Below are 26420 nucleotides of genomic sequence, written 5' to 3'. Positions count from 1 at the left end.
TTCTGAAGGAGATCAGCCCTGGGATTTCTTTGGAAGGAATGATGCTAAAGCTGAAGCTCCAGTGTTTTGGACACCTCATGCGAAGAGTTGACTCATTGGAAAAGACTCTGATGCTGGGAGAGATTGGGGGCAGGAGGAGAAGGGGACAACCCAGGATGAGATGGCTGGATGGCATCACGGACTCAATGGACGTGAGTCTGAGTGAACTCCGGGAGATGGTGATGGACACAGAGGCCTGGCATGCTGCAATTCATGGGGTTGCAAAGAGTCAGACACGACTGAGCGACTGAACTGAACTGAACTGAACAGTACTGGAGTGGCGTGCCATCGCCTTCTCTGAGTAGTAACACAACCTGCCTCAAATTGGTTTAAGCAAACAGAGTTTGTTGACTCACATACTGAGACCATCCGGGGGTACCTCTGCTTTCAGGACAGCGGGGCTTACAGGCCTAAACCTTGTCATCAGGACGGGGTTACCTCCAGCTCTGGCTTTGTTCCCAGGCCCTAAGCATTAGAAGACAGCTGCCACCTAAAGCTCAGGCTTCAGCTGGAAGAGACCTCTTCTGTTTTTCCACAAGTCTTTCGGTGTGGCAGACTGTGTCTCGTTGGCTCTAGCTGGGTTGAGCGCCATCTTAGGTTGGTCCACCATGGACTGAGGAAGGCAATGTTCTGAGCTGCCAGGCCTGTACCTCGTGTGCACCCCAGACGCCAGTGTCTACACTGCTGGAAAGAGGGGCCTGAGCATAGATATCAGGATACGTTTACCAGCAGGAAGGGAAGTGGACAGTACCTGTCTGAACAGGAAATGTCCATTATGGCCTGGCAGGTAGGTTTCCCTTTTACCCATCATGCACTAACTAGAATATACATCACCACCCTCCACTTCCAACTCTCTGCCTGGTCTCCCTGTTCAGTAAGTTTTCCTTCTGCTCCCTTCTTTCAAAGATTTTAGAAGGTAAACAGTGAAGAAACTAATGGAATTTTCCCTGCTGGGTTTGGCTTGGCTGGGTCCCGGGACCCTTCTTGTCTTTCCTGTTTGCCCCTGGTGGATGGGACCCGCTGTCCCAGGCCCTGCCCACTGCTGTATAAGATAACTTCTTATCTGCTTCCTCAAGTTGACAGGTGAGAAGAATTTTGCCCCAGGATGATTCACACCTGAATCTTGAAGGAGTCTTGTGGCTCCTTTGAGCACTAAAATGATATCAAAACACTTCCCACAAGGAACACACAAGCAGAGGATTCTCCGGACCGTGGGAATGAGGGGAAATATTAAATAAATTGTAATAAACATGGCAGGTATTTTTAGATTTACTCTTGGAGGGATGTAGAATCAGTTTTAGGGAGAACTTTCCTCTTTTTACCTTTTCATGGTTATGAAAGTGATGACATAGTTAATAGAGTAAAATCATCAGATAACGTCTTCCCCCCACCCACCCCGGTGAATGGGGGAAGGCTGCCCTCCCCACACCCGTCAGGAGCCGCTGAACAGCAGGAAGCCCGTGAATGTCGTGTCGTCGTCCTTGTCAGCAAACAAGCCGTTGAACCTCTCCCCTCCAGTCACCTGCAGCCACACCTCGTCCCCCAGCTTCAGGGGCAGGACGATGCCGCCCGAGGCCTGGTCCTCGGAACCTGTGTAACCGTCCTTGGTGTGCAGGACTTTGGCCCCATTTTTGACCAGAGATACCTGGATGTTCCTGGAGAAGACGGTGATGTGGTAGGTGAAGTAATAGACACCGGCCACATGGCAGGTGAACTTGCCTGTGGCCACGTCGTAGTGGCCAAACTCGTTGTACAGGATCCTGTCGAACTTGATGGGAGTGTCTGATGGAGGGAACTTGCTCAGCACCGTGAGCCCCACCGTGAAGGCGCTTTTGGGCAAGGCGGGTGTCTCGCCAATTTTCCCCTTTTCTCCTCGCTCCCCTTTCCAGCCTCTTGGGCCGCGGACTCCAGGCTCGCCCTGGGGCCCCAGGGGGCCAGCGTCTCCCTTGGGACCCGGCTTTCCGATGGGGCCTGTGGGCCCGAGCAGTCCAGTTGGGCCTGAAGGTCCGGTGCTGCCCTCGGGCCCTTCTGGCCCCATGGGCCCCACGTCGCCCTTCTCCCCCTTCTGCCCCTGGGGGCCCGTCTCTCCCGTGAGGCCTTTCTCCCCTGGGTGGCCCACAAGTCCCTTTGGCCCATGCTTCCCTGGGGGTCCTCTCGAGCCCTGGTCACCTTTGACGCCCTTCGCTTCCACATGTCCATCTGCCCCTGAGAAGGAAGAGAAAGAACAGAGGAAGAGATGATTCGTGAAGCTCTGTCTTGTGAAGACATTATTGAGAACACGAATGAAGTAAAGCAGCACCTAGGCTTAGTATGAGGTCAGGGTGCAAAAGTTAACTTACTCCTCAATTGTGAAGATATACACACACGCGCGTGCACATGCAGCACACGTTCAAGTGCGCCCAGAACACTAACTCAGGTAATATCGACTAAATCAGCATTGGGGCTCATGTTAAAATGACAGTTCTTCTTTGGGGGTCTTCCCTGGAGGCCCAGTGGTTAAGACTCCTCGCTTCCACTGCAGGGGGCGACGGTTCAATCCCTGGTCCCCCTGGTTGGGAGAACCAAGATCCTGCATGACCCAGGACATGGCCAGCCCGAAAAAGAAATGACAGCTTTCTGCCCATCTCCCAGGGAGCTCCTTTGGAAGCGGGAAGAACGCAGACAGCAGGTTCTCCAGACCGCCAGCAGAGGTGACTGGCACCACTGATGACCTGACGCCCAAGAAGCCCCTCACCCGAGCTCTGCTCTGCCACATGCATCGCACTGTCCTGGTTCCCCCTGTCCCCGCCCCCAGCCTGGCCGCCCCCTCTTCTCGCACCCGAGCCCGACTGGGCAGCAGCAGTGCAAGCATGGCTCTGGAATCAGACGCCAGGATCCAGCTGGCCTCCACCACTTCCACACAAGCTGACGCCCACCTGTACCTGGTTCCTCACCTGTAACCTGGGATAATAAACTGCCTCCTGTATAGGCCGTTGAGTCAGCACATGGAAGGCCCTAGAACCACCTAGTGCGGCAAGGAGGCTGTGATCACCACCCTCCCGCCCCCAATCAGCACCCTCCCGCCTCCAGGGCCGCCGAGTCAGAATCCCGCGTCCTCCTCAGGCCTTAGCGCGGAATTAGGCTTCAGCAAACCACGGACCAAGGGCCACTTCCACCCTCCAGACTGTTTTTGAACAGCCCGCAAGCTAGGAATGCTGGGCGTTTTTAAATGGTCACCAGTCATGTTCCGAGATTCGTGACAATCATGTACAATCCAAGTTTCACGGGACAAAGCCCTGCGTGCTGAGGCCTCTTCTCTGCTTTCCCCTACGACGGAAGAGCTGAGCGGTCATGACTGGGACGCTGTGGCCCTTCACAGAAAGTCCGCCCATCCCTGCACTGAACTGCGAGCTTCTGGAGAGAAGAAGTGCGTGGCCTTTCCTGTGGGTCACTCTCAGAGCCCCATAAGGGACTTGTCCTTGGTTAGCACTTAACACTTCTTGCCACATCACTGACCACTTGGGACAAGGGCAGCTAAGTGGGAAGCCATGTCTGACCTGGTTCTCCTTTCTCCCCGGTCATCCCATCCTTCCCAGGGCCACCGGGATGTCCTGGTTCTCCTGGTGAAAAGTGAGAAAACAGGCAGGAGTTAAAATTCCAGCTCCAGTTTCCTGAGTGTGGGTCAGCGATAGAGGGTCCCAGGGAGCCCCAGCCTGGACCCCTCACACACGACCCATGGCAGAGGGAGTGGCGGTGAGTGAGGGCATTTGGGGCAAGCGGCAAGGATGCTGAGTAGGCAGAGCAGCGGGCTGGAAGTAGACGGGTGGGCTTCCCAGGCACGCAGCTGACGATGATGGTCGTGTGTTTCTCACGTGACAAGGACTTGGGTGAGGGTGAGGGGGCTTTCTCACCTGTGCCCCTTTTCCATCATTCCGTGGGGAGTGGACTGGAAGGTCTACTAGCCTCCTGTGAAAGCACAGAGGACCATGCTCACATCACACTACTGGGGACGGAAGGGCGGGTTCTGGAAGGACCTCTCCAGTGCCTTAGAGTGGTGGTCAACGTGCTGTGCAGACCATTGGGACAGGAGGCCATGAGGTTAGCACCACGCTGGGTGCTCCCTGCCAGAGACCCAGCCATCAGATCTCTCCAGGCCCTGGTGTCAAAGACCCCTCATACCTGCCACCCGAGGCAGAAAGATCCATGATGTCACTTGCTCCTGAAAATGGCCCCGCAGTACCGGAGATGCTGGCGGGCAGGCACACAGCCCCACCCAGCGGGAAAGCCCATGAGGACAGGGTCCTGATGGCCTGTGCTGCCCTGTACCCCACACCCAGGCTGGGTCTGGCCGGTGCAGGCTCTCTGTCAGTGTCTTCTAGGCGATGGAGAGAGGTATGGATGGATGGATGGAGAGAGGTGAGCGGGTTGGTGCTGAGTGCACAGGCGGTGAATGAATGGAGGAGGCAACAGGAAGTGGGAAGGAGTGGAGGGCAGCTGCAGGCGCAGCTGGTGGGTACCTGCGTCCCCCTTGTCGCCCTTTGCTCCGTCTCGTCCATCTCTCCCAGGCAGTCCGTTGTGACCAGGGTTCCCGGGGACACCAGGGTGTCCCTGCCTGCAGGTGTCCTGTGAGCTCACCGTCCCCATGCAGACTCCAGAGGCAAGCAGGAGCCACCAGATCCTCATGGCTCGGCTGACAGGGCTGAACGGAAAGAGGGAGAGGCTTTCGTCACAGCAGCCACGGACACAGCCTCTGCTCTGCTCAGTGGTCAGGCTTGGACAGAAGGGTCAGGATGGGTCAGGGTGGGAGCCGGGAGAAGACCAGCCACCCACAATAGAAGGACACAGCCTTGAAGGGATGTGGCAGGTCGGGGCAGCTCTTACTGGTGAGCAATCAAGGAAAGAGCCACATCCCAGGTCAGGAAACCCCCGCTAACCAAGTCCCTTTGGGCAGACACTCCAGTTGACTGTTTTGCTTTAGGCAAATCCCTTTTTGGAGCCAGAAAAGAGATGAATGCTTGCCTTTCGGGGCTGCTGCAAAAAAATAAGATCATGCTGTGAAACCAACACATGTGAAACCATATGTTGACTGGTGAAGCAAACATGGAATAAGCCTCTGCTCTGCAACCCCACTTCCGGGTGTACACAGAAGAGGCAACAGCAGAGGCTTTCCCAGATACTTCTATACCCACGTTCACAGCAGCGAGGTCCACAATCACCAAAAGTGGAAACATCCCAAGTGTCCACTGACACATGAACAAAACGCGGTCCATGCAGAAAGCAGACATGATTCAGCCTTAAAAAGGAGAGAAACTCTGAGGCATGTTACAGCAGTGATGAACCTTGAGGACACCATGCTCAGTGACCTTAGCCAGTCACACAGGGCAGACACTGTTTGGTTCCACTTACAGGAGGTACTGGGAGGAGTCAAGTTCAGAGACAGGAGAAAGGTTGGTTCTAGAACCACTGCAATAAAGTGGATATCACAATAAAACCGAGTCACACAAATTTCTTGGCTCCCAGTACATATAAAAGTTATGTGTACACTATAGCCATAGGTCGCTCAGTCATGTCCGACTCTTTGCAACCCCAGGGACTGTAGCCTGTCAGCCTCTCCAGTCTGTTTACACTATACTGGGGTCTATTAAGTGTACATAGGTTAATTTTCAGTGAAAGAGTGAGTCACTCAGGTATGTCTGACTCTTTGTGACCTCATGGACTGCAGCCCACCAGGCTCCTCTGTCCATGGGATTCTCCAGGTAAGAATACTGGAGTGGGTTCCCATTCCCTTCTCCAGGGGATCTTCCCAACCCAGAGATCAAACCTGGGTCTCCTGCAGTGCAGGCAGATTCTTTACCCTCTGAACCACCAGGGAAGCGCCCTCCCCACCAATTCCAGAAAAATGCTAACCATCACCTGAGCCTTCAGCAAGTAGCAGTAGTAACATCAAAGGTCACTGATCATAGATCATCATAACAAATAGTGATGAAGACATTTGAAATATTGTGAGAAGTACCAAAATGGGACACCAAAGGAGCTGATGCTCAATGCAGGGTTCCCCCAAACCTTTAATGTGTTACAGAATGGGGTATCTGTGAAGCACAATGCAACAGTGTGTGCCTGTGTGAGTAGTAACACAGATTAGAAGCAGGTATATCCAAATGCACACGGCTGCTTTGGAATGGGGCGGGGGGGTGGTTCCAAAAGCTTCTTTTTTTAAAAAAGGCTTTTTTACAGTGTCTATAAAACTGTTTGTAGACATACATTTTCTAAACTCAGCCAGACTGTGACACAAAGGATTACATCGCCACCTGATGGAACTGCTACGTGTCTCAAGGCCCAGTTCGATGCAAAGAAAAGTATTTTCGGAAAAGGAAAGGCGGATGTTTCCCTCTGAAGTCACAAACTTACGCCCTTTCAGGAAATCCAGATGAGTTTTCTCAGAGCCAATTTCCATAAATAATCTACACCTTCCTCTTCTGTTTAACTCAAAAGTGGCTGGTTGCAGTCAAATCTAAACTGCACACACCAGCCTCTGTAGGGGTCTGTATTTCTCCCTTTTAATTTTTTTTCAAAATGTGCATCACAATTATTCCAATAATAAAACAGACCGTGAGCTCATAAAGTGTCAAGCTGGGATAAGCTGCACGCTGCTCTCCGGCCAGAGAGGAGCTGAGATGTAAGCAAATGGGCACCTTTCTGGGAGTCTCTTCTGGGCTCTCGAACACCTGACGTGAGCAGAAGTGCCAGGTGTGAATAAAGGAGCACCTTTGCCCCCAGATGAGCATCGAGATAAGGGGCGGCACTGTCTCTAAAGAAAAAGTGCTTAGAAGATGGACAGGAGGGTTTGTACAAGGCATAGAGGAGAAATCATATTCGTGGGTTATTTTTTCAAACTAAAAAGTTACATGGGTGTTTCTCACAAAGCCTCGGGCTGGCTCCTCAGTTGCAAGGTTTAACTCCCGAGTCCCGTGTTTGGGTAGAAGGTGCTGGAGCTAGGACGGCGCGCCCCGCCTGGCGGGCGGGCGGGTGGCCTGCGGCGCTCCCCCGCCCCCTCTTGTCTTCGCTAGCTCTCCCCCCTCCCCCACCCATTCTCCACACAGCCCCTGGCCAGGCAGCACTTGCAGGTAAGGGCATACTGAAGACAGCAGCTGCCTCTTTACACTTTCTTATTTTCCGCATATCATAGTCCAGGATTTGTTGTGTGATTGAATGAATGGACATTATCCTGGTTCTAACTATGTGCGAATCTTCACAGGTAGGAAGCTGGATGTTGAGCCTAATCCTTGTGGGTGCTTTCAGTGGAGGCTCTAGCCTAACGCCCCTGCTCCCCGTCGCCAATGGTGACAGAAACTCTAGCTAGCATGTGGCAGCCCACGACAGACTCATGACCCAGCTTCCTCGAAGCCTAGGTCCACCGTGAAACTAGACTGTGGCTGCTGGGAAGTGGGTGAAACCAACACAGGCACCGTGTGGACCACGACCTTCCCAGGAAGAAGTGCCCCCCCCTTTGTGTGCCGTCATGGACCCACTGAAGGAGGGCAGCTCCCTGGGGACAAGAAATCCTGGTCCCTGATGACAGCGCAGGCCACCCTGCCCTCCCGGCCTGTTGGTGACACGGGCGAGACCTGCATGTTCTGCTCACTTGCCGGAGCCTGTCATGTGGGGTCTCTTACCCGCACCCAAGCCTACGTCACAAGCAATGCAAGGCTTCCGCTGTCAAAGGTATGGGCGCCCACCCAAAGTGGGTAGGGCTCGACGCCTGTAGTCACTGAGCCCACAGAGCTGCTAAGGATACACTGGTTTGGAAACCCTTCAGGTGATACAATAAACCTCTGACAGCGGGGACGGCAGTGTATCAATAATGCCAGTGTGGACGCACAGGGAGTGGACACAGTCCTCCTGCTGAATGTCAAGTCCATGGGGGGGAGGAGGGCCCCTGGGAAGCCCCTGTGAGCCCTTAACCCTAACATACGGAAACAGCTAGGGACAAAGGGTTACAGACTGCAAACGCTTTTGGAGTTACTGTCTTTTAGAACCAAGTAAAATTGGTTCTTGTTTCTGGGTAGTTTCTCCTATGTTTGATCTATATTCTCCTTCACTACTGAACTGCTTTACAAAAGGTCACTCAGGGCACACCCTGATTACTATTCTCCAAGGACATGATGTCCCTGGTCCACGGCCAAGGTTAAGGGTTTCCACTTCTCAAGGTTCCTACTTCTCCAAATAGGAAGACTTAATGAAGATCGGCCAGAACCCAGCAGAGCAATCTTCCCTGGGTCTCTAAACCTCCAGCCTTTGAAGGCTGCACAGAACACAAGGGGTGCGTGAGCCCAGAGTCACCCCAGACATGACTGCCCAAGAACCTAAACCTCCAACTTGCCATCACTGAAGACATTTTCCTCACTTTCTCTATACTTTGTACATATGTATTTCTTCTTCAACACATGTTGAGGACCTTGTTACCCTTACCCTGGGTAAGTTAGTACTGCCAGGAATCTAAGAATGTCCACATTAACATTTGTGAAAAGTAATCCAAGCTTCTCTAGAAAGCTCCCTAGACAGGTCTCGCGATTTATTCTAGGGTTTCACCACCCTCCCAGATAGTCTGCAGAGTTCTAGCAGAAAGATTTCAAAATCTGCTTCTATCTCCTATGTAGCCTCTTCAGAGTATATTTGGAACTGGCTTACTCCTTTCTCACCCCAAACTCTGTAGACATCTACCTACTTTGCAAAAAGTGGGCTTCCCCAATGGCTCAGTGGGTAAAGAATCCACCTTCAGTGCAGGAGACCTGGGTTCAATCCCTGGGTTGAGAAGATCCCCTGGAGAAGGAAATGGCGACCCACTTCAGTATTCTTGCCTGGACAACTCCATGGACAGAGGAGCCTGGCGGGCTGCAGTCCATGGGGTCGCAAAAGTCGGACATGACTGAGTGATTAAGCACACCCATCACACACCAGTGATGCCAGAGCTGCTTTCTGACTCCGACGCCTTAAACTGAATGCAAAGAAGTTGTGTCTTAAGGCACTTACCTGCACCCAGGGCTGCAGGCGGCACCCAGGGGCTCTGCAAACCAGGAATCAGAAGCAAACTAAATAAAATCACGCCTTCCTGCCAGGCAATCCCCTGGCGGATAGATCTGCAAAACAGCAGGAAGGGGAGGGAACTCATGAGCACAAGACCTCTTGGAAGAACTTCAAAAACTGAGGCAATGCTCGAGTCCGCCATCGTCCAATAACACCACTTACTTCAGCCGACAGAGCTCCTTCTTTCCTCCTCTTTGACTGAGAGAAGGCGAGGTGGCTTCAGGGTGGGTCTGGAGGGGGGCATCCCTGGCAGCCTCCTCCCCTTAGAGACCTTTGTGCCTCTGCTTTCTTTGTGCAGCTCTGAGCTGGCCTTGGGTCAATTTTGAGCCAACAGAACTGAACCGAAGATGGTACCGTTAGGCCTCGTTCAGACCCCGGACCCTTCAATGTGACATCGCTTATCTAGGTCTCCCCTACTCCGTGTAGTTTTTGTCAGTGTGGGTACTTGTATGCCTAAGACTTTAACGCCTGTCCTCTTCACAACACATGGGCTTCCCTCCTGGCTCAGCGGTAAAGACTCTGCCTGCAGGGCAGGAGACCCAGGTTCCATCTCTGAGTCGGGAAGATCCCCTGGAGGAGGGCATGGCAACTCACTCCAGTATTCTTGCCTGGAGAATCCCATGGACAGAGGAGCCTGGGTGGCTACAGTCCACGGGGTCACAAAGAGTCAGACATGACTGAGCAATTAACGCTTCTTCACCACACCCATGCACACACACACTCGTCACTAAGAACATGCATGTGTGCATGCTAAGTTGCTTCATGGGCTGTAGCCCACCAGACTCCTCTGTCTATGGGAAGCCCCAAGAACAACATGGTGAAACCTTTTTTCCAATCCCATATAATCACTGATTCCTCTCTTTTCCCGTCAGTCTATTAACGTTGATTTCTGACTTAAAAATAACATCAAGAGAACAAATGCCCTGATGCTCTTTCTGAGACAACCAGCTCTGAAGGCTCCCCTTTGGGGTCTGCTGGGGGCCTGCCTCCTGCCCCAACCTCCCAGGAAAGGGGCGGTCCCTGAAATTCTCCCAGAACTCAGACGTTTGCTCCCATGTCACAGGACACGTGCTGCATTCTAGTGATGCTCCAGACCACATGCCCCACGGACAAGCACCCGTCTCGCTGCCCCTCTGGTGTCCAGTGGGTGGGTGGGTGACTCACTTGCTGGGCGACTCCCCAGGACTCCTCTGAGGACAGCCCTGCCCCCCAGCCTGCTCCTCCCTCCATGGGTGCCCTCCTGTGTTGTTGGTGCCACCCTCCGAATCCACACCCCCAGCCCATGAGCATAAGCCCCTCTTTCAGTCCATCCAAAGGAGGTGGGGGCAGGTGGCTGTTCAGATATAGAGTCAGTGGCAACCTCTGTGGGGACCCCTTCCTGGTGACCGCCACAGCAACAGTGAGCCTTTGCTGACTTTCCCGAGCTGTTAAGAAGGGAAATTCCCTAATTTCCCCACCGGCCTGGCTCAGTGAACATGGCTGGCCGAGCCTCTCTGGGGAAGGGCTCCTGCCCCTGGGAACCAGAACGGGCCTTCTCACTCAGGCTTAGCTTCTCCAGTCTCTTTTCAATGTTTGGGGCTTTTCCCCAAGCCGAGGGGCTCCTCTGTTCCCTCGGAGACCTCTCTTCCACACTTACCCAGGAGTCTGACCAGGTCATTAATGGTGACATTTTGCTGAAAAGAAATCTACTGGCATCCAGGCAGGGAATGAGTTGTAAATCCCAGAAAGCTTCCTAGACACTTACTCTCCACTTAAATATGCTACACACACACACACACACACACACACACACGCAATGCATACACACACACATAAAAATTCACACATGCATACACACACACACACAAACACACAACCACCCACACCCACCCCATATACTATACACACCCACTCATACACACACTACACACCCCTACCACCCACACCCACACCTCCCACACACATACCCACACACTATGCACACTCATATACATTCACACAACACACACATACTCTACACACCCACATACACTCACCTATACACCATACATACGTACATAATACACCCACAACCCACACACACACCAGGCAACAAACACACACTCAAACGCATTACTACAGTCAGTTTGACAAATTAACTTTAATATACAGATACAAAACAACAAATATAGATTCACAGCATTTATAAGAAATCATTCAAATAGCATTGTAAATAAAATTTTTTTTACAAAAACTTCAGCGAAAGTACATACTTGTCGTACAAGCAATCTTATACAACACATGCCAGCTGACAACAGCTACGTCATCAGTTGGGAAGCTGTCACTTGACCTCGACAGATAACATCGTCTTGATGTTGACGAGTTGGAATTGAAGAACAGGGCCTGGAAAGCCTTGAAAATTAAGTAAGTCAAACATGATGGATGTTGATATTTACAAAAAAAAAAAAACAACAGACCAATTGTTAAATCATAGTTACAGTATCTTCTAAATAAATTCGTGCCGGATACCTAATAAACAACAAAGAAGGTAATGTTAAGTTTGTTGTCACTGAATGTGCATCCAGTGTTCTAAGTTCCGGGTTTTTTCCAAGATCAGATGTTTTCTACATGTTATTTTCAGAGTCTCTTCAATTCCACCTTTGTTGCATACATCCTGAGAACAGCATTAGCCAGGTGACATTTTAACAGGAAGACAATTTGTAGGTTAAGATTATTATGGGGACAACTTCGGGGCAGTCTGAGCTTGTCGTGTGCCCAGCATCCCTGGCCAGCAAGCCACATTGATCCATAATTGTTGGCACTCAGTGGTGAGGGACACATTTGTTTCTCTTCTCCCAGACTTCCCTGGCTCAGGTGGTTGGGCTGCGTGTCCCAGCTGGGAAACCGAGTTGATCTGCGTTGAGAACCAGCAGGCTGGGCTTGTAGAGATTCCCAACTGATAAAGTGCTGGGTTGTGGCTTCTACCGAACATTTCTGTTGTGAAACAGGTTTTGTATTAAATGCACTTTTGCTCTGTGTCTAGACAGCAGCGATGTAGGATCTGGGAGATTTTCTGAACAGGCATGGAGCTCAGCCTCTGTAGTATGAATAAAAAGGCATGGCAAAATTCAGAAGTGGGGTGGGGGTGGGCAGATGGGGGATGACGACGGAGATGTTTCCAATAACATCAGGTCCGCTGGATGGGGAGAGGGGTGAAGATCAGATCAGCTGAGAACAAACACACAAGTCCCAGGAAGAGGCTGGCAAATCACGGCTGCTTCTTCCAGTTTGCAAGCCAAAGACAAGGATGGTACTTCTCCAGGGGTTTAGAGATATCCCGCTTTATGATAGCTCACAACCTATTGCAAGACTGTTCAACATTTTAGACTTCATCAAAACCGAGAACGCTGCTTCGGACCTGAGGCCATTTCCCAGGTCTTTCAACAAAGTTAGCAGAGACTTTAACTCGAGTAACAGAGTAAGTGAAATTTATCACAATGTTATTCTATCTTTCTGGCAGGCAGGTCCACCCATATTATGCAGTGCAGGCTTAAAAAGAAAAAAATGGCAGGACAGAGAGAGTGAGATTTCCAGAGAAGTCCATACACAATCTGGACAGGAGGCTATTTGTTTTGACTCCCTTTCTCTCCAAGTGGGACACACAAGGAATCAAGAAGGAAGTTTGGCAAATGTGAAAACAGTACCCCGGCCCATCTATTCTGCAGGCATCTGCTAATAAACCGAAGGCAGACACACAGATTTAAAGAGGTCAAAGGATGCTACATCCTTTTAAACATATTTTAGTGATTTTTCAGATCACCTGGAAACCCGAGCGGGAGTCATCTGGGATGGACATCTGACCAAGCAGCCGCTGCTTGTACAGAGAGGCTGGGGGGTGGGGGGTGAGCAGCCTGGGGCACTCATGGCTCCTTCATTGGGAAGCCCCAGGGGGAAGAAGAGAGGGGAGCAGGGAGTCGGGGATCAGCCAGGAGACAGACCAGGGCTGCCAACAGCACCTCCAACCCTTGGTCCCCGTGGTCTCGGGGTGGGGGAGCTGGGGGAACTGGGGGAGGTCAGGGGAGATGAGGGCCTGCTGGGTGCTTCTGCACTGGAGCCAAGTCCTCACTGGAAATATAACATGAGAAACTGATTTGCCTTACTTCCTCAAAGTAATTCTCTTTTATTAAAAAGACAAACAAACAAGCAACCCAACTGTCCACAACTGCCATATACACACACAACTCTGTTTAGCACAGAGCGCCTACAGTTTCTGCTGGGGGCCCCACGAGAAGAATATATTATGCCTTGTTAGTAAAAAAAGGTCAGTTATATAAACGCAACTAGAACGGAGACATCTATTCAAAAAGGAAACACACATACACACACACGAGGAGCCACAGCACCTCCCGGGAAGCCCCCCTCACAGAAGGGGCCTTCATCCAGGATCCGGGGCCCAAGGTGCTCAGAGGGAGCACCTCTCTGGGGGGGCGGCTCTGGGACCACACCTGGAGGCTCAGGTATCCCCTGTCAGGACAGCACAGGTGTGCTGATGCTCAAGGAGGGGCCTGGTAGAAAAGAGGGACTTCCGTGCTTTCAACATCACAGGGAGATTCTCAAGCAGACAACGCCAGGGCCTGACTGGACCCCCGCCTGGAGAAGCACGGGCAGCTCTCCTCCCGGCACCTTTGCAAGTATTTTCATCAAAATTTACGACGAGACAAAGACAGGGGGGTGACCGCTGACAGGTGTCCGCCACGTGGGCCTCGCTGGAGAAGACTGCTCTCTCTGGACCTGGATCTGTTTTGTCAGGTCTCTTTCACAAAAAACACATCTTCAGAAACCTGTCGACGTGGGCATCACCACACGGCTAGCACTACTGCTTGGGTTCATGTGACAAACGGAGGAAGGTAGGGGAAGCGGGACCCTGGAGTCCCCTGAATTCGCAGCAGCAGAAGGGCCGTCTGTGTCACTGTTGCTGCATCAGGAAGGACAAACGGACAGGCACCGGGTGCTTTTGGAGCTGCTGCGTCTGCACGTTCACTTTATCCTCAAACTAAGGGGAACGGGTTTTCTGTTGCAAATGTATGTGTGAGCAGGTTCGAGGGTTCTGCCCAGGCTGTGGCATGCGGGAGGGGACTTGTGTACACAGGGAGCAGCGGGTCCCCACTCCCTGAAAGCCTCGGTGTCTCTGGGGCACACAGGTCTCTGTGCACCTCGGACCCTGGACTGCATGCAGACCCTGCCCTGGTCTCCCCACCACCAAACATGGAAGAAGTGGATTCGGAAGACGCCAGGCACCCCGGGACCCCTGCGAGGTTGCAACACCCCTTCCCTCACACTAGAGGAGAGGGACAGCCCCAGCACTGCCCGCCCCTTCAAGACGGGAAGGCCAGTGACCCAAGCCCCCTCCTCCTGCTCCTCGGGAGCACAGCGCCCTCGGTCCAGCTCGTCATCAGCGATGCTCCTGGGGCCCCGCCCAGCGTAACTTCGGAACCCGAGCGGGCAGCCAGGCCTCTGCTTCCCCAGGCGGGGCCAGGTCCTGTCCTCGGCTGGAGCGGGGGCCCGGGGAGGCCTCTCAGCACCGGGTCCCTGGGCCCTGGCCCCATCACTTCCTGAAGGGGGCGAACTTGTTGAAGGTGTGCCAGAAGAGCGACGGCTTCCTCTTGGGCTCGGCCAGGGCGAACACCTGCTGCTGCGGCAGGCTGCTGGGCACGGTGATGTGGCGCTGGTGAACCGGCCGCAGGCTCTGGAGCGGGGGCGCCGCGGGGCAGCCGCCGTAGCCTGGGGTTGGGTGCAGAGGGACAGCCACTCAGCTCACGGGTCAGCCCAAAGGGAAGAGCCCCTCGCGCTCCCCAGCAGCCCTCTAGTCACGTTTACCAGGAGGACCCCAACGGCCGCCCAACAAACCCACTAGGATGCTGCGTGCCGGACACAGATGGCCTCCCCGAGGCCTCACCTAAACCCCGTCCCCGGAAGCCCGGCACTGGCGGGGCAGGAAGTGGACGCTGCGTTGGGGGAGCGGCGGGGAGGCGTGCTGGGTGAGAGCCCAGCGTCGTCCGCTCACCTCCGGCTGGAGGGGTTACTGGGTTTCTCTGAGCCTCGGTTTTCCAGTCTCGGAGACAGGGGGTACAGTGCCCACCGGGGGAGTTATGAGAGTTGGGTGAACCCAAGTAACATGCTTAGAATCGGTGGCACCAATGCCTCATCAAAATAACCATAACTGTTTGTTCCTTGAGAGCTCACATTTTAAACCTGCGCACCGGTGGTAGGAAGTGAAGTGAAGGCAAAGTCGCTTAGTCGTGTCCGACTCTTTGCAACCCAGTAGACGATACAGTCCATGGAATTCTCCAGGTCCGAATAATGGAGTGGGTAGCCGTTCCCTTCTCCAAGGTATCTTCCCAACCCAGGGATCGAACCCAGGTCACCCACACTGCAGGCAGATTCTTTACCAGCTGAGCCACAAGGGAAGCCCAGGAACACTGGAGTGGGTAGCCTATCCCTTCCCCAGCAGATCTTCCCCACCCAGGAATCTAACCGGGGTCTCCTGCCTTGCAGGCGGATTCTTTACCAACTGAGCTGAGGTGTAATAAATCAGCTACAAGACCACAAGCTGACTGTGATGGTCAGCAGGAGAGGAGGACAGAGCAGGGCTTCTGGAAGACGGGCTCTGTCCACAGGCCTCCCTTGTCCCCCGACAGGAGAGAGAGAACGACATGAGGGAACTCAGGGAAGGGGCACGCCGGGCGACCCGGGAAACCTTAGCGCTCCCCAGCTGACTGCCCTGTGGAGAATCCCTCTTTTGCCACCCATGCCCCTGAAGGCTCAGGGGGCAGAGCTGGGGGCCTACAAGCCCCCCGCCCCAAGTTAAGCCATCTTACAGACGCCTCTGCACATGCGAGTACGCACTGAAGTCCGTTCAGAACCAAATGCGGGTGGTTTTAAACTGTTCGTTGCTTTCATCTGGCATTCTTTTTAACTCACACTTGTCTCCTCCACTCAGAGTGGGTCACACGTCACAACCTTGGGCATTTCTCCCCATTTTAATTCCAACACTGACACACACTGAGGAGACGAAACCGTCTGCGAAACTCACCTTTTGACTTTCCGTGTGCTGCCTTTTGAGCATTTAACATGGCGAGTTTCTTCTGACTTTCTGAAATTTCCATTCCTGGATTTAGACACAAATGTGGTATGTATTCAAAACTCATGAAGACATTTCAGGATATAACCTGCACCAAACCCATGTTAACCCTGAGGCCCTCTCTACAACCAAAGCAGAGAGCCTCAACTGTTAAGGAGGCAGAAGGGGCCGAAGAGGGTAGACAAGGAGGAGGGCTATCACCTGGACGGCCACACCACCATTTCCCACACTGGGACCCCGTGCAGAGCGACCACTTGTGTAAACCCAGATGGACAGACACACAGGGCCTCCCTCACTGTCCCCCCACAAGGAGGGTGTTGGGGGAGGCCAAGCCACAGGACCTGTGAAAGCTTGGCTTCACCCCAAGCAGAGGTGACAACTGAGCCAGGGGTGCTGGCTCCTGCACCCCTACTGCAGACCACATGGACAAGGGCCAAGGGCAAAACTGAGCAGGGCCGGGTGGCTGTGCTGTTCTGGGCAGACTCTCCACCCTGAGGACAGAGACCTGGGCTCTGCCTGTGCAGCTGGCTGGCCTGGACCCACTGCCAGGACCCCCTTTACCTTCTGCAAAGGTAGAATGCCCTGGGCCTTGGCCCCTCAACACAACTGACCCCTGTCCTGACAGGCCCTAGGGTCCCCTCCAGGCTCCAGACCCTAGACCCGCCCGGCCCTCCACCTCCTTTCCGCTCTCCACACCTGCCTGGTTCACGATGCCAGGATGCATCCAAGCAGGAGACACCGGACATACGCGACAGGCTAGGCAAGGCCAGGTTGCCTATCTCACCCCACACGTGCCTGGGCCACAGGCCTGCCAGCCCCTGGAGGACACATTTGCTCCTCCCCCTCATCTGCTCGTCCACCCATCCCTGTCCCCCAAGCCCCAGCTATAGGGAAGCATGGCTGTGCCGAGAGGGGTACAGTCAGGCCTGTCTGAGGCAGAGCTGAGAAGCAATCACTGCTCTGCCTGACTGGTGAGACCTGGGAGGCCTCCCATGGGTGAGAGTCTCTGTGGTGGACTCGTGTAAGTCAGAGGAGGCCGCTGAAGCCCCTCCTGGTTTCCAGGCAAGCTCCCCTCACAGCAGGGCCGACCTCAGCCCCTGAGGTCTGGGGGCCATGGGCTGCAGATGCCGCCCTACACCCCACTGTCTCCGGGGCCCAGGCCTTGTCTCCATATGGCCATCTGTGTTCAGACCCCTGCCATGTCCGGGGGTGGCTCTGGGCCGGGCTTGGAGACCTGGGTGTAGGCGGGTGGGGCATCGTAAATACCAGGCCTGGCAGCTCCAGCCTTGGGGAATGGGAGCGGAAAGACAGGAGGGGGCTGGGCAGGAAGCAAGGCTGCCCTAGCGGCCCTGAGCTCTGGGGCGGGGAGGGGGCTGCTGGGCCCGGACAGACCGGGCAGCGAGGTGGATGCACCGTGTGTGATGTGCAAAGCAGAGCTAGAGAGCAGACGTCAGGCTCCCTGTGGGGATTGTGGCGGGGGCAGGGTGGGTAGTGTTAAACTCCACCAGCCATGCTCTAGGCTAAGAGTGGGCGGGGCCCTGGGCCTCAATTTCCTCATCTGTGAAACAACCACTGGACCCACAGCACCTTGCCCGGTCGGTCCCGTCAGTAAGTTCGGGAACGCGAGGACCTGCAGGTGGCTCCCGGCCTCCTCCCCGTGGGGGTGAGCAGGGCCCCAGGCTCACCCAGCGCCCGGTCCTCCTGCACCCGCTGGCGCTCGTCCCTGAAGGCCTGCAGCCACCGTGCCTTGTCTTCGGGCTTCCTGGCGCAGAACAGGTGCACCTCGTCACCCGTGCGGCTGGCCAGCCTGAAGGCGTTCCTGAGGCCCGGCCCGCGGGCACCGTCGCGGCCGTCCTCCAGGTCCACCAGCTCGACGGCGTCTGTGTCGGTGCGGCCGCGGTAGTAGAGCACATCCCTGCGCAGCAGGTCCTTCTTGCAGAACACCAGCTGGTGGTCGAACAGGAAGAAGGTGCGCTGCTGGCTCCTGCCCTGCCGCGTGACGCTGGTCAGCTCCCCGGAGTGGATCAGCTCCGAGCTGCGCTCCAGGAGGTCCTGGCCCTGGGGGCAGGGGTGCAAGCACGTCCGAGGTCGCCTGAGGGGAGGTCTCCTCCAGGTGCCGGGGGTACAGGGGGACCCTGGCAGGAACCCTCTGCAGGCGGCCAGGTACATGGGGCCCACGTGTGGGGCAGGCCCCCAAAGGCTGGTCAGATCTCGCTGACAGCCTCCTCAGGTGGGGAATTTATCTTTTAGGCTCCATGAGAAAATGTGAGCGAGTCTGTGTACCACCTAAGGGGTCCCCTCTATCAGAGAGACCTGGTGAAAAATGCTGGGTGGAGGGACCCCACTGGGAGCCGAAAGGGCGGCAGGCCTGGACAGGCCCTGAGAATGCGGGGGTCCCCTGTGGCCGGGCGCTTAGGCTGCAGGCAGGGAGCTTCTGAGTCAGTCAGACAGCAGCTCCCCGCATAACCAGCTCAGGGCCCCGGAGACAAAAGGCCAGATGGCACGATGCCAGCAAGAAACTGGTAAGCTTTGGACAACAAACAATCCCCAAGACGTCAGAGTACAAGGGCAGGAAGAAAAACACACTTCTGTAATATTTAGGTTGGATCTAACCCAACATAACTTTATGCTATTTGCTATGGTACTGGCCTTTAACATTTTATTCTTCCTTGATCTCAGTTATACACAGTATTTTTGGAGGCAAAGGATCCTGACTATGAAATGCTAGCCTGCGGGGATTCTGTGCCCCAGCTTCCTCACTCACGGAACAGGAGGCTGAGACCCAGGGACTGTGAGCACCTTAAAATAGTATTTCTCTCCAGCACTCACTGCTGGCACCTGCTTTAGTTAAAAAAGTTCCACTTCCTCACTGCTTGGGGAGAGTGAGTTCTGACAGCTGATCAGAGGCGGGACACCCCCTGCTGGATCTCATAGCCGTCTGCACGTCATGGGCTTGTCCTTGGTGATGGCCAGGGGCCCATTCTGCTCCCTCACCTTTCTGTGCCTCGGTTTCCCCGTCTGTTAAATGGGGTAATAATAGTTCCTACTCCCCAGGACTGTTGAGAGGGTTAAACGAGTTCATATATTTAAACGGCTTAGACCAGAGCTAGGCATGTGTGAATCCAGTATAAGTACAAGCTCTAGCTGCTGTCCCTGTTCTTTTTATAAATAAAAGCGTGCGTGTATGTGTGTGTGTGCATATGTGTGTGTGCACACGCTGGACCACCACTCGGGCTGTCTCACACGGTCCTCACCAGCCCTGCAGGTAACACCTCTCCTGCCTGCCCCTCGCCTTACAGATGGAGCATCCCTCTCTCCCAGGTCACAGGGGACGCGCACTCCCACCTCCACACAGCCTGCTGCTCTGTGAGCGCGCTCCAGCCGCCCTCATGGAGCCCACCATGAGGCAGGAGGGAAAAAGGATGTACCCAATAAACTGATTATTGGGTACTCTGAAGACGCTCTTCAGGGTACTTCCCAGTGGAGGTGGAGGGTCAAGCATTTGACTGCTAACTTCAACAGCGTGAATCAAAACATCACACCATGGAAGCCAAGAGCAGAGGGAACCTATCACAGGTTGTAAAGTGTGTCATCCCACCAGGGGACCACAGGTGGGGGGGTAAAGGGGGGTTCGGTGCTTAGGGTGGTGGGCTCCAACTTACCTCCCAGCCCACGATGGACACTTGCCACCGCGCAATCTTGTCTATGCTTTCCAGCTTGCGTTTCCGCTCATTGATCAGGCAGGCGACATTCTTCATGGCCTCGTATGCTGCCTTTATGTTGTCGTAATCACTACAAAGTAAGGGGTTAATTTTAACCATGTAACAGGCGAGGACACATGAAGCAACACGCTCCACCCTTGATTGTATACCGAGAGCCTAGACAAGACGGCCTCTAAACAACAGCCACTGTTCCTCCGTGAGTAGGCTACAGTCCGCGTAGGCTAAGGGAGCCGACCAGATGCCAGCAGAGTTTTCTGGAATAAGAATGTCATCAATCGTTTCCCAGAAACCACAGTGAATGAAAGCAAAGGCCACAAGAACTAAGTTTTAGTCACAGTGATGAGGGGTGATTTTCATTAACAAAGAAGGGACAGGCCTCTGTTTTGGCTCCGGTCCACACAGAGCTAGTTTTCCCTGTAAAGTTCTGTGATGGTCACCACTCATTCCAGGAGTGATTGGCTGAGCCTCGTCTTACATGGGAGGACATGAGTGAGTTGTGTAAATGCTGACCAACATTTCCTGTGTTCGAGCACCTTCATTTCTGGTGCTTTCCACACACTGCGGTCAAACAAAACTGCCACGTCCCCCTGCCCAGCAGCCCCTCAGACCCTGGAGACACCGGGAAAACAGAGGCTCTGGTCTGCACACAGGGGAGAGCTGGCCTGGGGCCAGAAAGGTTTACATGCAGCTCTCGTTCTGCATTGACACTTCCAGTTCAGTTCAGGCATTCAGTCCTGTCCGACCCTTTGTGACCCCATGGACTGCAGCCCGCCAGGCCTCCCTGCCCATCACCAACACTTTGGGGATGTAGAACGCAGTCGCCTGGCTAAGAGCTAAGTCTTTCCCCCAGCACTTTCCAGTGTCTTCTGGGACAGCACAGCCCCAGGGTCTCGGATGGACTGGACTGCAGTCCTTCACAACCCGGAAAAAACCCTGGGGGCAGATTCTGCTGTTTACCAAACACTCCCCACCCCACTGAAACTCCAATACTTTGGCTACCTGATGCAAAGAGCTGACTCACTGGAAAAGACCCTGATGCTGGGAAAGACTGAAAGCAAAAGGAGAAGGGGGCGGCAGAGAACGAGATGGTTGGATGGCATCACGGACAATGGACGAGAATTTAAGCAAACTCCTGGAGATAGTGGGGGACAGAGGAACCTGGCGCGCTGCAGTTTCTCTGTTCGCAGAGTCAGACATGACTTAGCAAACGAACAACAACCTCACCCCCATCTCCAGGTAGATCAGACGCCCCTGTCTTCAGACAGAAGCAGAGCAGAAAAGAAGAACCAAGTGGCACACAGGGGTTGCCAAAATAACGGGAGCAAACCCCCCAGAGAGGGCTCCAGCAATAAGGAAGAGTATGCAAAATTACTGTTTTCTACAAATTTTTCTGTACAATTCCAGAAAAGAGGCAGAATGTAATGGTCTTTTAAAATATTTTGGTTTGTTTTACTTCAGATGAGGAAATGGCTTTTTGTCATATCCTTTAAAATGTTTTTTTTTTTTTTTTTGGTGAAACAAAGTATGCAAATGCTTCACAGTGAAAAATGCCCTTAAAAAGAGAAAAATTAAGTGCTGAAAGGCGATGAGTGCACCCCTGGTATAGCTTTCCCATCTTTCAAGATGTTCTGCTTCCTAAGTTGCATTTTTATTTTTTCTGGTTCCTCATCATGACGTCTTTTTATTCTCTTCAAAAAGATTTCTTCAAATTTGTGACTTGCCTGACTTTGATATTTTTTTTAATTGAAGTTTTCTGATTTTCCCATCAGAAAAAAAAATAATAACAGCTTCTTTTTTAATTTTTTTCAACAAACTCCTTTCTCTTGGTCCTTTCATCTTGATTCTTTAAACTAACATCATTGTCTGGGCATGTCGTTAAGCGACCCTGCTCTTTCCTTCTACCTTCCATCTAATTGTGAAAAGCCCCCTTTCCCAGGCCCGTCTCTCTGCAGGAGTCCAGCGGCCAAGGACAGAAGAATGAGCCGTCCCCGAACCTGCAGGGCGGGCGCTGCCTGGAGAATCTGACTGCTCTCAGGGCAATAGACAGATGTTAAGCAGAGTTGGTGGTCTGCTGCAGCAAATTCCTCCAGGCACTCTCCTCTCCTGGCTCCCTCTTCCCAATGGACCCCTGTCCTTACGGACCCCTGTCCTTCCGAGGGCGGCGGGCGGAGGGAAAGCCTTGTGCTGTGACACAGATGTCAGGGACAAGGTTTGGTTTTCATAAACACAGAAGCATTACCCTAAAATACTGCTGGACGACAGCTGCATCCCCACTGGCCCTCAGCTGTAGGATGCTGAAAACTCATCGAGGGATCATTGCTGTAAGCAAAGGGCACCCAGCAGCCAGGCCTATGGGGGAAACCCTCATCCACATCCCAGAGCTGACCAAATGGATGAGAGCTGACGTCCAATCACAGCAAGATCAGACACGGTTCTGTACACGTGGGAAAACGAAAGCTGCTAATTCACAAATAAGCCCCAAAGGGAGGTGAAGCGTTTAATAACCACAACCAGAAGCCCTGTGCTCAGAGCCAGAGGGACAGGGTGGGCGGGCTGGGGATGGAGCAAGCACTGCACTGCACCAGAACGGGGCGGGAGCCCTGCAGGACCTCAGGAAGCCGTGGCCCCTACTCAACCTGCCCTGGAAACTGCCTGCTTCTTCAGGGATCCTGTGTGTCCTCCCCCTCTATAACGGTACTCTGATTCCACTAGGTAATAACAGTATGACCCAGGCGGCCCTCCGAGTCCAGGTTTCTGCCCCCTACCTGTGCTCCGGCGCGGTGTACTTGAGCAGCTCGGCCAGCTGCAGCGGGTACTTGCAGATCTTCTGCACGGGCGTCAGCAGGAAGCCGTCCAGCGCGATGTCGATCATCTGCTGGAGCAACCGGCAGGCCTCGAAGAAGTGCCGGTAGCGGCGCTGCCGCATCAGGCCTGCCAGCTCCGCGCAGGCGCCCGGGTGGTTGTTGCAATACTCCGAGTAGATGGCGAAGCCCTCTTGCTGGGGAGGGCATGGAGCCGCGTCAGCTCGGGAGCTCTGGCCCCGCGAGCGCGAGCGTGGAAAACACCAGTCTCCCCACCCCCATCCCGGACAGGGGAGCCCGTGGCGCCCACTCCTCTGTGTGGGGAGGGGTGGAGGGGAGGCTGCGGAGAACACAGCATCCCCCTGCCCCCAAACCGGCCCCTTCCACGGACTCCCAGAGGGTGTGACAGGGGCACAGTCCTCCCTGGGGGGCGGCGCCCTCCACGTCACCCGGGACAAGGGAGAGGCATTGGTTTCTGCCCTGGTTGCCTCCTGCCCTCTGGTGGGTTCTCCTGGTGACCAGGGGGACGCAGAGCCCTGCCTCAGGGTCATAGGCCTCCTTCCTGGGCAGAACCTGCTGTCCACGTGCCCACCTCCTCCCCGCTGCCCCCCAACCCGGACTCCCTGGGGGGCCCTCCCAGCCACCTCCAAGAAGTTACTCCACTAACTCCAAACCCCAGAGAAGTGAGAAGACTTTGAAAAAAATAAAGACCTGGGGTATTTAGGTCAAGATGAACCATGTAAACTAATCAGCTTAATTTGCAAGTGACGCCTCCATCCTATGGGAAGTTAATCAAACAAAGAAATAAAACAGAAAGGGACCCCTCTTCTTTGCAGAGAAACATTTCTAAATTACTTAACTCAATGTGACGTTGTTAATAAGAAGTAAAAGGTGACGTACGTGCTGAAGGAAGCAGGACCCTATTTCACTCAGGTGAGGTTCCTCTTTATTGTACTGCTTCTCAAGGTCTTTCAAGAACTTTCTTTGGAATCTGTAAATGTCTTCAATGTTTCCGAAAATGGTGGCCAGTTGTGCAACCGAGAACATTGCCGTGTGCTTGCGACACTGTCTAATGTAGCCCTACAACACAGGAAAGCAAACTCTTTTTTATGAATCTAGGAATTCACAGAAATTATTTCAACAATACTGCTTTTGGGGGCCCAGAGACATGGTCTTAAGAGTGGGCTTAAAAAAACATATATATATATATATATATATATACACAATTTATTTTTTAGTTTTGGCTGTTCTGGGTCTTTGCTGTACAAGCTTTTCTCTCGTTGTGGCGAATGGAGGCTGCTCTAGTCGTGGCGTGCAGGCTGCTCATTGCTGTGGCTTCTCTTATGGCCGAACACAGGCTCCAGGTGTGTGGGCTTCAGCAGTCAAGGTGCAGGGGCTAAGCTGCTCCAAAGCATGTGGGATCTTCCCGGACCAGGGAATGAACCCATGTCGCCTGCATTGACAGGCATATTCTTTACCACTGAGCCAGCAGGGAAGCCTTAGAGTGAGTTTTAACTAGAGAAAATTATATTAACCTGAGGGGGTCCCTGATGGGCTAATTATACTTCCACAGCTAAGACGTGCCCTAAATATGTTAAAGACAAAAGGAAAGAGAAAATATAAGTGTGGTTGGGTTTATGGAGAAGGAAATGGCAACCTACTCCAGTATTCTTGCCTGGAGAATCCCATGGACAGAGGAGCCTGGTGGGCTGCAGTCCATGGGGTCGCAAAGAGTCGGAGCGACCAGGGTAGACTAGCACCTTGTGAGCCAGCGGCCGTGCTGAACGACTTCAAGAAACCACAGAAAGCTTCCAGATTATACTCATGAAACAGGTGGTTTGGTTTCAAACATTAGAGCTCAGAAATTGGTCCTGCCACACTTTCTCTAAACTCCTAAAATGCCCAGGCTTCCATCCTTAACTCCACGTCACAGCCAAAAAGGCCTGCCCAGCACATCGCTGACTGTTCCCTGTCCCAGTCCAGGGCCAAGGATGGCTTAGCCGGGGCTCCACCGGCACCCGCGTTCTGGAGAAAAACGACACAAACCTGGATATCTCCAACCCGAGGCTGCACTGATGACAGCACGGCTAATTCTCTACACCCTGGATGCACGGGGGTAGGAATGGCATTAGGATGGAAAGACCGTGGGACACCTATAGTTGTCCCCAAGTGGGCACCATGTAATTGCACCAACTGAACTGACTACGGCAGAACAGACCACAGGCTGTAGGGTGGCGGGTCTGGTTTACACTCCAACCCAGCTTACTCTTGGGCACCTGGGCTTCCTCGTCTGCCCTCGGGGCACACGGACCAGCCATGAGTGCTGCGAGGTCAGCCTACCCCGGGGGAGGGGCATGGCTGGGCTCAGCAGTCATCAGCAGGGGCTGTTCCCCTAAAATGAGGCTTAGCTCCCTCAAGCGTGGGTTCCCAGGGAACAAGACACATAAGCCAAAGGCTGGGGGTCCTTATCTGGGGGTGAAGCCAACCCCACAGAGGGGGCACACTTGGCCTGCTTCCTGCTGGGCCCCCTCAGCTGACCACAAAGTGCAGGGTCCGCATTCATGGCCAGGAGGCTCGAGTGACCAGAGTGAGCACAGGACAGTCTAGCCCACCACTGTACAGAATCCACAAATACGGGAAATACCATGTTGGGGGGCGGGGGGAGACTGTTGCCAACGGGATCCCGAATACCGTAGGAAAGAGTCGGGGTGTCACCAGAGGATACTTGTGTCCCTGTCTGCGTCTGGGTGAGACAGACCCCGCGGGGCTTCAGAGAGGGTCCGGTGGGTCTCAAAGGTGCGCCTCCCAGCACGGTCACTCGCTCTGACCGAGGTTCAGGGTGGCGGGACTGAACCCTGAGGACGGCGAGCCATCCACACTGCCCGGGGTGGACTAGCACCTCGTGAGCCAGCGGCTGTGCTGGGCGAGGTGGGGGAGTGCGGGGCCGGGAGGGAGGGGCCGAGGGTAAGGGGAGGGGCCGCGGGTAAAGTGAGGGGCCGCGGGGCAGGGGAGGGGCCGCACGGGCGTCGCCCAGGCCCACCTCGCAGATGTCCCGGAGGTGCTTGATGTACACGCGCTCAGTGTCCATGATCTCCTGGACCACGTTGGCCCGCATCTGCTGCTTGCTCTCGGGGTGCTTGTGGCGGGCCCTACCTGTGTCCTCCTCCTGCTCTTCGCCGGGGCTGCCGCTGGAGCCCTCCGACAGCTCCTCCTGGTTGACGCGCAGCTGCAGCCACACGGGGAGAACAGTCAGTGGGGGCGGCACCAGGCCCGGGTCCCCTGGTTTCCACTCCCCAGGACTGTCAGGAGGGCGGCAGGTGCCCAGCCGAGCATTGAAAACGCAGCAGCGACACCAGCTGACCCCCGTGGACACTGCTCCACCACCCACCCTGACCGCAGAGAGGTCTGATTCAATGCATGATAAGGAAAGAGTGGTCCTGGCACTGCCCCTGCCCCACCCGGCCACCAGAAACAGGACACTCACCCGGACGAAGCTGGCCGGGAACCATGCCTCCCTGTCTGCGCTGCGGCCCCACCACCAGTCCTTGTGCGAAGCCTCCAAGACCTGGATGACGTCCCCCGCCTTGAAGCCCAGCTCCTGTTCGTCCATGGTCACGTGGTCCCACAGGGCCTCGGCGCAGACCACGCTGCCATCGCCGATCAGCTAGAATGGAGAGGTGGGCGCTCAGCACCTAG

The 26420-nt window shown here is 54.2% G+C and overlaps 2 protein-coding genes across 3 annotated transcripts in view; both read right to left on the bottom strand.

Moving 5' to 3' along the window:
• Positions 1–1290: 1290 nt before the first annotated feature.
• C1QTNF9 (C1q and TNF related 9) lies at positions 1291–9349 on the bottom strand. The gene is made up of 5 exons (XM_040266783.1): positions 9265–9349; positions 9049–9155; positions 4536–4717; positions 3576–3638; positions 1291–2244 (listed from the first exon to the last, which is right to left on the bottom strand). The coding sequence occupies exons 3-5, from the start codon at positions 4699–4701 to the stop codon at positions 1472–1474; spliced, it is 1002 nt and encodes a 333-aa protein (XP_040122717.1). The 5' UTR covers positions 4702–4717; positions 9049–9155; positions 9265–9349; the 3' UTR covers positions 1291–1471.
• Positions 9350–11201: 1852 nt separating this feature from the next.
• The window catches only part of SPATA13 (spermatogenesis associated 13), a 60820-nt gene continuing 45601 nt past the window's right edge, over positions 11202–26420 (bottom strand). For both annotated transcript variants that reach the window (XM_040266779.1, XM_040266782.1), the window contains 8 exons: positions 26209–26388; positions 25765–25950; positions 23625–23804; positions 22689–22921; positions 19864–19993; positions 17887–18259; positions 16154–16228; positions 11202–14841 (listed from right to left, as the gene is read on the bottom strand). In XM_040266779.1, the coding sequence (XP_040122713.1) occupies positions 14666–14841; positions 16154–16228; positions 17887–18259; positions 19864–19993; positions 22689–22921; positions 23625–23804; positions 25765–25950; positions 26209–26388 (1533 nt within the window). In that variant the 3' untranslated portion in view covers positions 11202–14665. The remainder of the gene's footprint in view (positions 14842–16153; positions 16229–17886; positions 18260–19863; positions 19994–22688; positions 22922–23624; positions 23805–25764; positions 25951–26208; positions 26389–26420) is intronic.

The sequence above is a fragment of the Oryx dammah genome, unplaced genomic scaffold, assembly GCF_014754425.2.
Source record: "Oryx dammah isolate SB20612 unplaced genomic scaffold, SCBI_Odam_1.1 HiC_scaffold_24, whole genome shotgun sequence".
Taxonomy (NCBI): domain Eukaryota; kingdom Metazoa; phylum Chordata; class Mammalia; order Artiodactyla; family Bovidae; genus Oryx; species Oryx dammah.
This window is presented reverse-complemented; position numbering and strand designations above follow the sequence as displayed.